This window comes from Sinocyclocheilus rhinocerous, unplaced genomic scaffold (assembly GCF_001515625.1).
Source record: "Sinocyclocheilus rhinocerous isolate Xijiao unplaced genomic scaffold, SAMN03320098_v1.1 scaffold585, whole genome shotgun sequence".
Classification (NCBI taxonomy): Eukaryota; Metazoa; Chordata; class Actinopteri; order Cypriniformes; family Cyprinidae; genus Sinocyclocheilus; species Sinocyclocheilus rhinocerous.
Genome location: NW_015630024.1, coordinates 1,588,080 through 1,600,864, shown reverse-complemented (window position 1 = coordinate 1,600,864; position 12,785 = coordinate 1,588,080). Strand labels below are relative to the sequence as shown.

The 12,785-nt window shown below is 33.6% G+C and overlaps 1 protein-coding gene across 2 annotated transcripts in view; it reads left to right on the top strand.

Annotated features, from left to right (window-relative positions):
- LOC107739698 (neural proliferation differentiation and control protein 1-like) overlaps window positions 1-12,785 on the top strand; it is a 23,766-nt gene that overhangs the window by 9,922 nt on the left and 1,059 nt on the right. Inside the window, exons 2-8 of one of the 2 annotated variants that reach the window (XM_016551897.1) lie at window positions 2,030-2,194; window positions 8,206-8,289; window positions 9,306-9,488; window positions 10,276-10,342; window positions 10,879-10,960; window positions 11,066-11,145; window positions 11,757-11,856. In XM_016551897.1, coding sequence (XP_016407383.1) covers window positions 2,030-2,194; window positions 8,206-8,289; window positions 9,306-9,488; window positions 10,276-10,342; window positions 10,879-10,960; window positions 11,066-11,145; window positions 11,757-11,856 — 761 coding nt within the window. The remainder of the gene's footprint in view (window positions 1-2,029; window positions 2,195-8,205; window positions 8,290-9,305; window positions 9,489-10,275; window positions 10,343-10,878; window positions 10,961-11,065; window positions 11,146-11,756; window positions 11,857-12,785) is intronic. The other variant, XM_016551896.1, reaches the window with a different exon arrangement.

Here is a 12,785-nt window from a genome sequence, read left to right as displayed (position 1 = left end):
AAAAGAAAAAATACCATCTAAACTTTTCTAAAGACAGTAAGTTCCCTTCAGACATACATTCATATAAACTCCTACCTCTAAATGAATTGCGATTTGTTTAGCATCTCAACCGATTTGAATCGTCACATATTTGAATCGATTTTTAACCGGCTCGCGGTTAATCGTTACATCCGTACTTTTTAGCTTTATCTTATAACATGCCTACCATGGCATGAGCTCCCAGGCTGTTAAGCAATGGAATATGCATAAGTATATGGTTTTGTTTTGTTTTCAAATTCCTGTAGAAGTAATAAGTGTTTTTGTTGACTCAATGCCATTACTAATATTTAAAAAGCAGAAAAGAGAAATACATTTTAATGACAGCAAAAGAGATGTGCATTGGATTCATTTATTTTATACTATTTTCTTAAAATTCACAAAAAAAGAAAACAGAAAATGTACACCATCCATTGATAAGGCTCACAGAAGACTAAAGCTAAAATCATAAAATTAATAAATTAAAATTAAATTAACATAAATTATATTTAAAAACTAAAACGTATTTTAATTCAGCTAGTTGGCACGAGAACATTTCTTATTTTAGTTGAGGTACTAAAATAACTTAAAAAAAAAAATAAATAAAAATATGAAAAACACACAACAAAATTACTAAAACTTAAAGTAATATTAAAATAAAAACAAAAAAATAAAATATAATAGTATATCAACAATACTAAAATGACTCTGATCCACCATGAAATAAATCCCCAAGCACCGTCACAGCACACACACACACCTGCTGCTGACCCAGTTTCCTTCTGCACCCCCACAGGGTGAATTACACAGAAAATTAAGGGATTTATAGAAAATAGGAGCTCATATGAAAAAGTATCATTGAAAAGAAAGAGCTGAGATTATGATTGCGTCTGTGGACCGATTTGAATCATTCAAGCGTGTTTGTACCGATGACTGATTTTAGAGTCTCTAGAGCGATTGAGAGTCAGTCAAGTATAGTCTGAGGCAGACTGAATTCAATAGCATTGATGTCATTGGGTACTTCAGTTACCGTTATTGAATGTTTCTGAGGCTTTAAGGAATTTTCAGGTTCAAGTAAAGCTCTATCGACAGCATCTGCGGGATGCTTTTACGTCATATCCTTCTGTTCTGTCCTTGTTTGTGTGATGTGAAAGTTTCCAGGTTTACTGGCTTTGCATGAACCAGTTGAAAATAAAATATATGGATATACACTTACATTTCTTTTTTTTTTTAATATTGTGAAATATTTTTACAATTTAAGATAACTATTTTCTATATTAATATTTTTTTTTCTTGTGATGGCAAACAAGGTTATCAGCAGCCATTCCTCAGGTCTTTAATCCCATGATCCTTCAGAAATCATTCTAATATGCAGATTCACTGTTAAAGAACCATTTCTTCTTATTATCAGTGTTGAAACCAGTTGTGCTGCTTTATATTTTTGTGAAAAGAAAAAAAAAAAGCTAGATTTTTTTTCAGGATTCTTTGATGAATAGAAATAAAAAACAACATTTATTGTCATTTTTAGTGATATAAAATGTCTTTGCTTTCTCTTTTAATCAATTTAATGCTTTCGTGTTGAATAAAAGTAATAAAGTCTCTTAAAACAAAGTAGAACTCTTAATCAGTATTATTTTCAAATGGTAAACAACGGATATCAAGAAATGAAATAGATTTTAAAGAGACTTGTTTTTGTGCAATACATACTATGCAAATAAAGATAATTTATTTAATGTTTAGTAATATAAATGTTCCCTTTTTCCTCATTGTTTTTTTTTTTTTTTTGGATCTGTGTCATAATTTGAAAGAAAAAAATCAACATCATTATGAATTTTTAACGGGACATGATATTCTTTACCTGCAGAAACAACAACGTCACAGGTGACTAAATGCTGAAATTATGACTTATGAAATTATGAAACATAACAACATGTTCTTCACCTGTCATCAACACCTGGTGCACTACTGCATAATGATTTGAAGGCATATTAACATGTTTTTTCTGTTTTCTCAGTAAACAAGTGCCCCAATCACATAGACTGTGCCAGAAAGGGGCGGCACTTTTGCAAGCCTGGCTCCTCCCACTGTGGCCCCTGCCTCTCCCCATTGGAGGAAGATAAAGCGGGACATTGTGTTGCTCCCAGGACACACTTTCTCCAGCACCACCACCACCACCAAGGTACGAAGGCTTTCACATAGTGCTGGGCGGTATGACCAAAAATTTATATCAGGTATTTTTCTAAATTACACCAGTTTCACGTAGGGCTGGACAATAATTCAATATCAATATGTATCGCGATATAATTTTTTTCAATAACGGTGATATGATTTTTAAACACATTTCCGATATTTCGATATACATTACCAGTGTTTCCCATACATTGATTTATTTGTGCCGTTGCATTATATTAATAGACGAACTATGCTCATATTTATAATTCCAAACAATCAGTAAGCGACAGGTGCTAGGAAACGCTGTTTTGTACTCATTTATTGACGAGTCGGCTGCGGTGCGGCCAACTGAATGTGCTGCTTCTCTGCCGCTCACTTCACAGAACAGACACCGAGAGAGGTTACACTTCTCCGGGAAAGTCAGACCTCGCATTAGCGGGACAGCACTGGCGAAGTCTTCCAACTGAACCATAGCTAAAGTTTATCCAAAAAAGTCGCTAGGTTTGTCAGTATGAATATTCTATGGAAAAAAGCCGCTAAAAGGGTCTGAAAGTTGCTAAATCTAGTGCTAAAGTCGTGCTCGTGTGTGTGTGTGTGAGACGCGGGAGCTGATAGCAGGGGGCGGTGGATATTTGTGGCGGTCAATGTGGATATTGTGGATGAGTTCTTCTGTGTCATCACGTTCTATTAGTTCTACAGCTTCAGTTTCAGAACTTTCACGCTTAGTAACACATACAGCTGTTCCCTCACCACAGTGCAACAGTGAAAAGGGACCCCTTTCCAACAGTGTCGCGTTCTGAACGTTGTTTAAGCGACATACACCAGTATTGCGGTATTTTAAAAATTCATATCATAACAAAAATAAACACCGGTATTCGGTATGAACCAGTATACCGCCCAGCACTACTTTCACACATCCACCCTACCCTCCTTCTGGCTACTGTGTCACTGTGATTTATTTAGCACCTATTGTCTAATCTGGCCTTTGCTTTGGTGTGAGTCAGGCGGCACAGAACCGTTTTCTCGAGCCAAATGCTGTGCATTCATTAACCGAACCCTCGGCCTGTGACTAATGCCGTCGTGAAAGAAGAGATGATGTTGATGGTTTAGACCGCAGATCCTCCCATCATCTGGCCTGTGCTTTTGCTCTCGTTTCTCTCCTCTCTCACTGTTTCTGTTGGTTTTGTGGTGAGCATAATGCTTAATCTCTCTCTCTGTCTCTCCTCGTGTGGCAGAGGCACATGACTGAATTTAATCAGATGGATTGTAAGCGTGCACGCGTATGTCTGTGTGCAGCCTTGGCTTTAATGTAATTCCATGTGAGCACTGCATGCCCTAGCAGAAAGAAATAACACTCTTTTTAAAATCTATTGCAATACAGCAATCTTAGCTAGAGTTATGCCTTTATAATAAATATTTTTAAGTGTCAATTTTAGCGACATATGCTTTCAGAAAGAAATTGAAATTTTATGTAATTTGTCATTTTTATTAATCATTTGTTAGGTTTTATTAATGTGCTATTATGTCTGAAAAATCAAATGGTGCTCTATGCCATTTTCCATTCTTTGCCATTTCTACAGGAGTCGTGCACAAAAGGATTTGACGCATAAAACCATAAACTTGCAGCATGACAGCATAACTTTTCATTTGAACAATAAAAAAACAATAGTTCCTAAATAGTTTTTCAAATTAAACAGTGTTGGGAAGGTTACTTTGGAAATTTAATAGGTTACAGATTACAAGTTACCCTATTTAAAATATCATAAGTAGTGAAACCATTTCAATTACTTTATTAAAGTAATGTAACTGATTACATTGGATTACTTTTTGATTACTTTTCTAAATTTCTAACGAATGTTTTCAACTGTTGAAACATTTAAAACAGGCAGGGTTAACCTTACAGTAGGACTCAACACATATTACTGTCAGACTGACTAATCAGACTTTAGCACCTCTTTTTACTTTGAGATCATTCTGAGGTTAAATACAGATTTAAAATCATAGCTAAAAAACCTTTGCATAGCTATGAGAGGAAACAGACATCTAACAATGCCTTGGAAAACAATCAGCTAATCTTACACAATAAAGCATATACTTAAACCCAAAGAGGAAATAAAACAGTCATTGAATAAGCATGTGTACTATTCTGTGTCCTAAACTCCTGAAACATTTGTGTCTCATATTTTAAAGCAGTCAATGCAATTTGGGAAAGAAACCAGTCATATCTGTACGTGCGTGAAAATGTTCAGCTGTAACCCCCTTTTGATGTAACTGTAATTTAATTACACATTTTTCTCAGTAACTGTAACATATTACAGTTACATTTATTTTGTAATTAAATGACATTATTCTATTACATGTAACTAGTTACTCCAAACACTGAAATGAAATATTTTAATGTATTTTAATATTTAAAAGACTGTCTACCCAAACATCCTTGAGATAAAAAAAAAAAAATGAACAGTTTCTCACGCATACGAAATTGACTAGTATGTCATGTGATGCGGTTATATGTGAGAAATACCGTATGTGAGAAATATTCAAAATGTGCATATGTTAAGATCCAGAAAAATGTTAAACTTGTTATTAATGGCTCTGACAACTATAATGTAGTTCCATGACAGCTATATATTCATGAACTGTTTTGAAAAATAAGATTACACATGGCAGTTTCTTTGTTATTTTGACAAGGGTGGTCAAAATTAAACGTTAGCTGCTCTGTATTCTCAAGTAGGATAGTTTACCTTGATTTTGAAAGCAGTTTTGTCTCTTACACCTTTACCTCTGGCCTTTTGAAATGCCTTACAGAACAGTCTTAAAGATTCAAAGAGCGCAATTAAAGCGATAGTGAATGTTAGACCAAGGTGGAACCTGCTGTTAAAGAGTTTACTGAGCAAACAGTCCTGCGTCACGAGTCTGTCGCTTTGCTTTAATATGGTTATGAGTGAACAACACGGGGTGTTTTAGAGTTTGAAAGAACAATAAAAATTCATTTGGATTTTAATACCCCATTATGTTTTTGAAATCCTTTTTTTATTTGTTTTTATTTTCTTTTCCTCCTGCCTTTGAATTTGGGCCACACTGAACAAGGTATTTAACAGCCATCAGCATAACCGAAGCGTCTGCGACTAATCATCATCTGTCTATGTAGGTCATCAGTCTCATTTTTGCAGCACTGATCAGACAGAGAGAGAGACACCGGACAAAAATAAACACCTGCCTGATTTTAACACTTACGTGGATGTGTTAATTATCATATTGACTGAAACAGACTGGCTGGTAGTACTATTTGTGTTAACTTCAGTGAATCGTCATCGCATATAATAATTGTACTTTTGTTTTTTGATTTGACTTGAATTTGATGTGTCATCAGTCATCACTAAATAGTTTTTTGATTTGAGCACTCAATTCTCTGTCAAAAACACACAGTAATCACTGACCAGTGCATTTTAGTGAAGCCACCACTAGATGGCAGAATAATCGTGTCCAAAACTTCAAAAATAGTCTGTATACTGCCTATTAGTTTCAGATGCCTGTCAGAGTGCTTCATATCTGGCTAGTTATAGAAAGCTGCATTATATACTAACAGAAGTCTGAGAAAATAGTGTGTCCCAAATTATATTATGACAAAAGCAGCCAGGATTATATACTTTTTCATGAGGATTTTTGAAGTATGCATTCATGCATTCTTTTTTTTAATTAATTTTTTTAATATGCTCATTTTACATGCAAATTCAAACAGTAAATGGTCTGTAGTATCAAGGCAAAATTTTGTGAAAGCATAATGTCTTAACATTGCCATTCTGAAAAAAAATGTAGATGTAGAAACAATTTTCACTCAGTGAATTTCAGTTACACAAAAACAGCAAGTAATACATTGAACTAAACGTGAAATTTTGAGGGAGAAAGACTGAAATAGCATCTTCCTTTAAAACATACTCCAATAATCTTTTACAATCTTTTATTTAAAACTTCAAAAAATTAGTTTTTCCCATCACCAGTGAAGTGCAGACTTGTAGTTCGCAATAAAAGTATGCAAATTGAGTAATATAATGTTAGATTTAATATTAATCTTTCTTTATACACTTTTCACAAATGTGAATTATAAAAAAAAATACTCTTTGATTTCATAATAATAATATGAATAATTACAGTTATAGTGTTTACAGATTAAATTGCATGTAAAGTTGTGGAACAAGTTGTCTACTCTTCTAGCACCTACTGAGTCAAAACTTTTATTAAATTGTTCATCAGCTTTAGTCAGGCTGGACTGTTTGTGAACACCCCCTTTATGTGTAAACCACAGCTTTACAGGTTCACTGGTCCCCTCAAAACAAGTACAGATGGTTTGACACCTGCTGTGGAGTGTGGGGGTGTTCAGCCAGCGATATGTGCTGTTCTATCACATCAGTCTTGTTCCAGGAGGCAGATGGCCAGTCAGCTGTAGACTAAACACAAACCTTCATGACATTAAACAGTAGCTCAAGTCTGTCAGTACTTTATGGTACAGTGCTGAGGAAAGTTTTGATATTTATAGTCTATGTGCAAGGTTGATAATCGAGATTAAGTTGCTGTATGGAAATGTCACTTTTATTCAGCAGCTCTTTGCTGACATAAGCTGTGTACAATATGCAACACCTCACCACGCAAAGCCTTGGCTGTTAAATTTATGTAGGTGATCTTTATCAATGTGTCAACCCAGGCCAGAATGTTTTTTCAAGGAAGAGCAAACAAAACCAGGGCTGGGCGACCTAGGGCTGGATGACATAATGCATATGTGTGTGTGTGTGTGTATGTATGTATATACTGTATATACATATATATAATTTTTTGTTTGTTTAAACAAAATAAAATTAACTACCTTGGGCTTGTTGATTATTTACAATATATTCTTATTTTTTTATTATATTTTATTATATTCTTATATAAATAATATATACAATGTATTCTGTTTTTTATTATATAAAATGAATCAGCTAGGGTTGGTTGATGTCATTATATTGTATTGTTATTATTATTTAAAATTAATCAACTAGGGCTTGATGTAATTGATATTTGCAATATATTATGTTTATATATATATATATATATATATATATATAATTAACCAACTGGGGCTGGATGATGTAATGAATATTTATAGTTTAGTACTATTTTGTTGATTTTTATGAAATTACGGGCTGGTTAATGTAATTTATATTTGCAGTATATTCTATATTATTTTTTGGTTGTATAAAATTAACCATCTAAGGCTGAATGATATAACAACCCTCTGGTTTAACATTTACTAACCAGTGCTGAATAATTTAATCAACATATGCGAAATATTCAATATTGTTTTATGCCATTATAAAGTATAGATTATTATGTTTGATACATTTTTAAATGGAATAACACTGTTGAGTATAGGAGCACAAAGAGAGCCATTTTTTTAAATATCGTCCTTTATTTAAATAGATTTTTTTAAGATAAATGACAACAGAGTTTTGATTCAGTGAATCGGTTCTGTCAGATCAGTTGATTCACTGATTCAAAACTCACAACTCATTCCATTCTGAATGTTGTAGGAGATTGTGTTGCGTTCCGGCGTGTGAGAGGTAATGAGTGATCACACACCCCCTCTCCCTGGCCACACACACACACACACACACTCAGGCTGGTTGTCAAGAGGGACGGTCTTCCATAGTCTTGGAATGCAGCTTACTGTCTGGCCAAGCGTACCATTAAACCATGTGCTGCCTTTGTTTTGCCTTTAGAGCGTGTCAAACAAACAACACTCTGGCACACTCTCACTCTCAGGACACACACAGCCCACTCATCACACTTCCCTCACACATTATGTATGTGAATATTTACGAAGTTTGATAATATGCTCTCAATACAATTGAGACTGAGCTGCATTTGGTATGAAGTACAGAAAAAAAAAATGGTAGCATGATTTTTGTGTCTGTTCAATGGCAGAAGCATGTTTGTCTTTTGATATTTTTACCACATGACATTCTATCTCTATTTCCACAGCCTCTCATCCTGACGTCGATGAAGAAATCGACTATCTGTCCTCCGTCATTTCCAAGCAGCAAATGTCAGAAGTCAAACAGCCAGGTTTGAACTATCTGCTCTTAAAATCTGTGTGGTTATGGTTAGTGTAGCGTTTATAGTGGTCATGATACATAGCAAACCCTTCTGAGCTTTGCACCTCGCTTGTTTTAATGTAGTGTAGTGTAAAACAAACAGCAGTACATTCAGATTGCAGAAGCCTTTGCCGCTTAGTTAACGGTGGAAAAATGCTGTTAAACAAGAAAATAATATAGTAACTTTAGGGACGTTAGATAAAAATAATTTTTTAATGCTGAAATAAGGATAAAAAATAACATGGTCCTGCATCATATTTGCTAAATTAAATCCAATACTTGTTTCTTCCTAATTTTGATTCCAAAACTAGTAGCTGTTTTGCTGTATTAGGACGTCACACCCTCTCACAAAATATGATTTCATATCATTTCATAGCATTTTTGCTTTCGACAAACAATTTGTAAGGTGAACAAGTCTTGTATTATGCCTACATCACAAGAAAAACTGCCACAAAGACATTCCTCTGAGCCAGATCCTCAGCCCATTTGTACATGTATGAATGATTCTGAAGCCATTATTTTATGCCTAATCCTGATTTTAAGGTTAGAATTATGACCAGTGACTGAAGATGATGCCAGATGTGACCCAGATGTTTTCTGCTACACCCAAACAGCAACAGAAAATGACAGATATTGTGAAAAAAAGCTTATTTTTGACATTTGACTCGTTTGTAGATTGTAAGTTAAATTATACAATTTGAATAATTCTTTGTTATTAAAAACGAAACTTTTTGACATTAGACTTCTTTTATTTTTGATAAGTGCATTAAAGCCGAAACATATGTAATTTGACAAATCTTAATTGTTATTTTGTGGGGGGGAAACTATGTGATGGTAAATGTTTGTGATATTTTGGAACCCCGCATCATCAAATTAGGTAACATTAGGCCTTTTTTGCAAATCAGCATAAGGTTGTTTTTTTTTGTAATCGGATTTCCTTTTATTCTCTTTTTTCTGTCTCTCTCTGTCTCTTCATCTCCTCTCTAGACTCTCACTCACAGTCTCCTCTGCAATCCCAGTCAGAATCGAAGCAGAAGAGTCTGCACAAACCCCCAACGACCAGCAGCCCATCCACACCAACACACCAGACCCCTAAATCGGTCACAAACTCGTCGGACCGCCACGGGCCGATCATCTCCCCCCACTCCTCCAGAGACAGCCTGCTAGTCTGTATGTGTCACTAGGTTATTTCTGATTTGTGACCCTGGACCACAAAACCAGTCTTAAGTCGCTGGGGTATATATATTATACATGTTCCATGAAGATATTTTGTAAAGTTCCTATTGTAAATATATTAAAACTAAATTTTTGATTAGTAATATGCATTGCTAAGAACTTCATTTGGACAACTTTAAAGGTGATTTTCTCAGTATTTAGATTTTTTTTGCAGCCTCAGATTCCAGATTTTCAAATAGTTGTATCTCGGCCAAATATAGTCTTATCCTAACAAACCATACATCAATGCAAAGATTATTTATTCAGCTTTAAGATGATGTATACATCTCAATTTCGAAAAATTGACCCTTATGACTGGTTTTGTGGTCCAGGGTTACATTTGGTTTAAAGCCTAATTATGATCAATGTGTTCTTGTGAGTTGTTATTTTTTTGAATCATTTCAGCATTGACCCGGTTTCCACTGAAATCTTTCTGTGTGTGCTATTTTTAATGCCATTTACCGGATTTACTGTGGTTTGGCTTGCCTGCATCCCTGACAAAGATGGCATTTTAAAGCAGGCCCATCACATGATGTTTTGTACTTTTATAACTGGCTTGTCCTCAGACGTTAGTAATTATATCGAAACGTCTCTGGCATGTGTCAATTTACACACTTCACGCACGTCCCTTATTTCGATGAATCAAGATGTTCTGTATGTGACAGTCCTCCTCATAGTTTTTCTTGTCTGTCTCTGTTTCTCTTTCTCTTATAATTGTGTGTGTTTGTATCATTGGGAGCAGTGATGATCTCTTTATGCATTATTGTGGGGTCCATGGCGCTCATCATCGCTGCTGTCTGCTGGGTCAGGTCAGTTGAATCTTTATTATTTTTATTTGTCAGTTTGTGATGTCAGCCCAAACCATTATCATGCCACTGTAGTGTGTTTCTAAAAGCTTCCTGTTCAAACTAATGAAGAAAGAAGCAGATAAAAGTTAGTTCTGTGATATTTAACTACTTTAGGGGGAGAAAACAGTTATTTTGTTATGCATTAATATAACTTATAATATAAAAATATATTATAATAGTATTAAATTTAATATAAAATAATGTTAAATATAGGTATAGATATATAATGATATAAATAAATTACATTTTAAAATAAATAGTTGTCAGTGCATCCTTTTATATTTTTCCTTTTGATATACAATATATTATAATATTTTTATCCCTTTTTATACTTTTTTCAGTCTTTTAAATAAAATAAAAAAAGATGATATTAGTATAAAAATAAATAATTTTATATCCTTTAATAATTTTGTCATTTCCAGTGCTTTTTTTTTGTTAACTGTGTAATTCTATTGAACTTTAGCTTGATTTCTTTTCCTTTTTTTGGTCTTTTACAGGTTACAGAGAGAAACTCATCTGGCTCAGAAAGTTGATTACCCTGCGTTTCATGCTGCTGGTCCCAGTCATAATCATACTTCAGTAAGAGCATTCGCATTAATGCCAGTTCATACATCGGAAAAATACAATAAACAGTTTGACACTTCTTGTAATGTGTGTTTACGACCATCTCTTTCCATGTTTTAGTCTGGGGATAAAACCCTGGCTCACAGTGCTCAGATGTATCACTACCAGCATCAGAAACAACAGATGCTCTCAATGGAGAAGTAAGCACAATATATGATCTCTTCATTGCTTTAGTCGCTTTAGCTGCATTGTCTCCTCTCAGCTCTCGGTCCCTGTGATTTCCTTTAACGTTATTTGTGTATTTTTATCGTAAGTTGGTTTAAGAGAATGCTGGCCAAGAACGTGAATGTAAAAATACATATCATTTTCCTTCTTATTTGCTTCCACTTTCATGTACATATATATATACATTGCACTTCATATGAATCATGCTAAGAGTACTGGTTTCAATATCAGCGTTTATGGCATAATGTTGACTGACAACTAAAACTTATTTAAACTTTTTCTATAGTAGTGTATGTTTTTTTTTTTATTACCTGCATTATTTAAAAAAAAAACATAGCCCTTTTTGTTTGAGTGTAAGTTGTCTAAATCATCCTTTTTGATGCTGCACTACTTTTATAGTTGGATGAACTTTTGGTTATGAAATGTAAATACATAGATTGATATGTCAAATCCCTTTCTGTTATCACTGTGCTATTGTGCGAAGGTTATGACATCATGACAATGAAGATGAAGCAAGTTTCATAAAATGTGTTCCATGTTATATCTGTTAAAGATGTTAATATAATGATTTTTATTTTGAACACAGACATAAAGCAGAACCTAAAGTCTCAGAGTCTGGGGCCACATCAGATGAGGAGAATGAAGTGGGAGATTTCACTGTGTACGAGTGCCCTGGACTGGCACCGGTATGTAAACATTTTTGCATTTAGCAGCTTTTCAGCATTTAGCATCTCTATTTAACATGTGTTTTTATGATAATATTAACAGAAGAAAAAAAAAACATAAATATATTTTTAAATACGGTTTTGTTTAAATTTGAAATTAATTCATTTAATTTAATTAATTTAAAATTGTATTTAATTTAATTTTTAATTTATTTTTTTACTAAATTTGTTGTAAAATATATAATGCATGCACACTTCCATTCAAAGGTGTGGGGTGTTTTTTCATTTTTTTTTTTTACTTTTAGTCTCTTATGCTCACCAAGGCTGTATTTATTTGATCAAAAATACAGTAACAACCGTATTGCTTTAAAATATGAATAAAATTACTAAAATTGTCTAGTTTAAAATTAAGAGACACCGCAGGTGAATAGGGTAAAAAAAATAACTAATTGTTATCGCCTTACCCAGCTGATTGATTACATTGATAATTGCAAATATTTTTTGTATTACATGTTTTCTAAAATGTAAGGTTTAAATATGCAAATGAGTCATTATTTAATGAAATATGCACTAATTTGCATACATTTCTAGTACAGAAATCTAAACACTGGATGATGTCAGTTTCAAAATTCTTGTTTACTTTTTTTGACATATTAGAGTCAAAAAATTTTACAGAGGGAATTTTGGGTATCTTATTTTTGTCACTCCATAATTCAGAAAATGCTTGGAACTGACAGAAAACACTATATTTTCACAATTTTGGGGGGGGGAATAAAATGTTGTATATAATCAAGCAAATTATAAATGAACAAATCCAAATGTAAAGTTTGGTGTGTGTAAGTGCTACTGAAGTGGAGATTTATGGTTCAGTGTAGGAGAAATTTTTTTTTTTTAGAAAACGGCCTTTAAAAATATGCATTGTAATTGAAATCTATTGACACAAATAGATA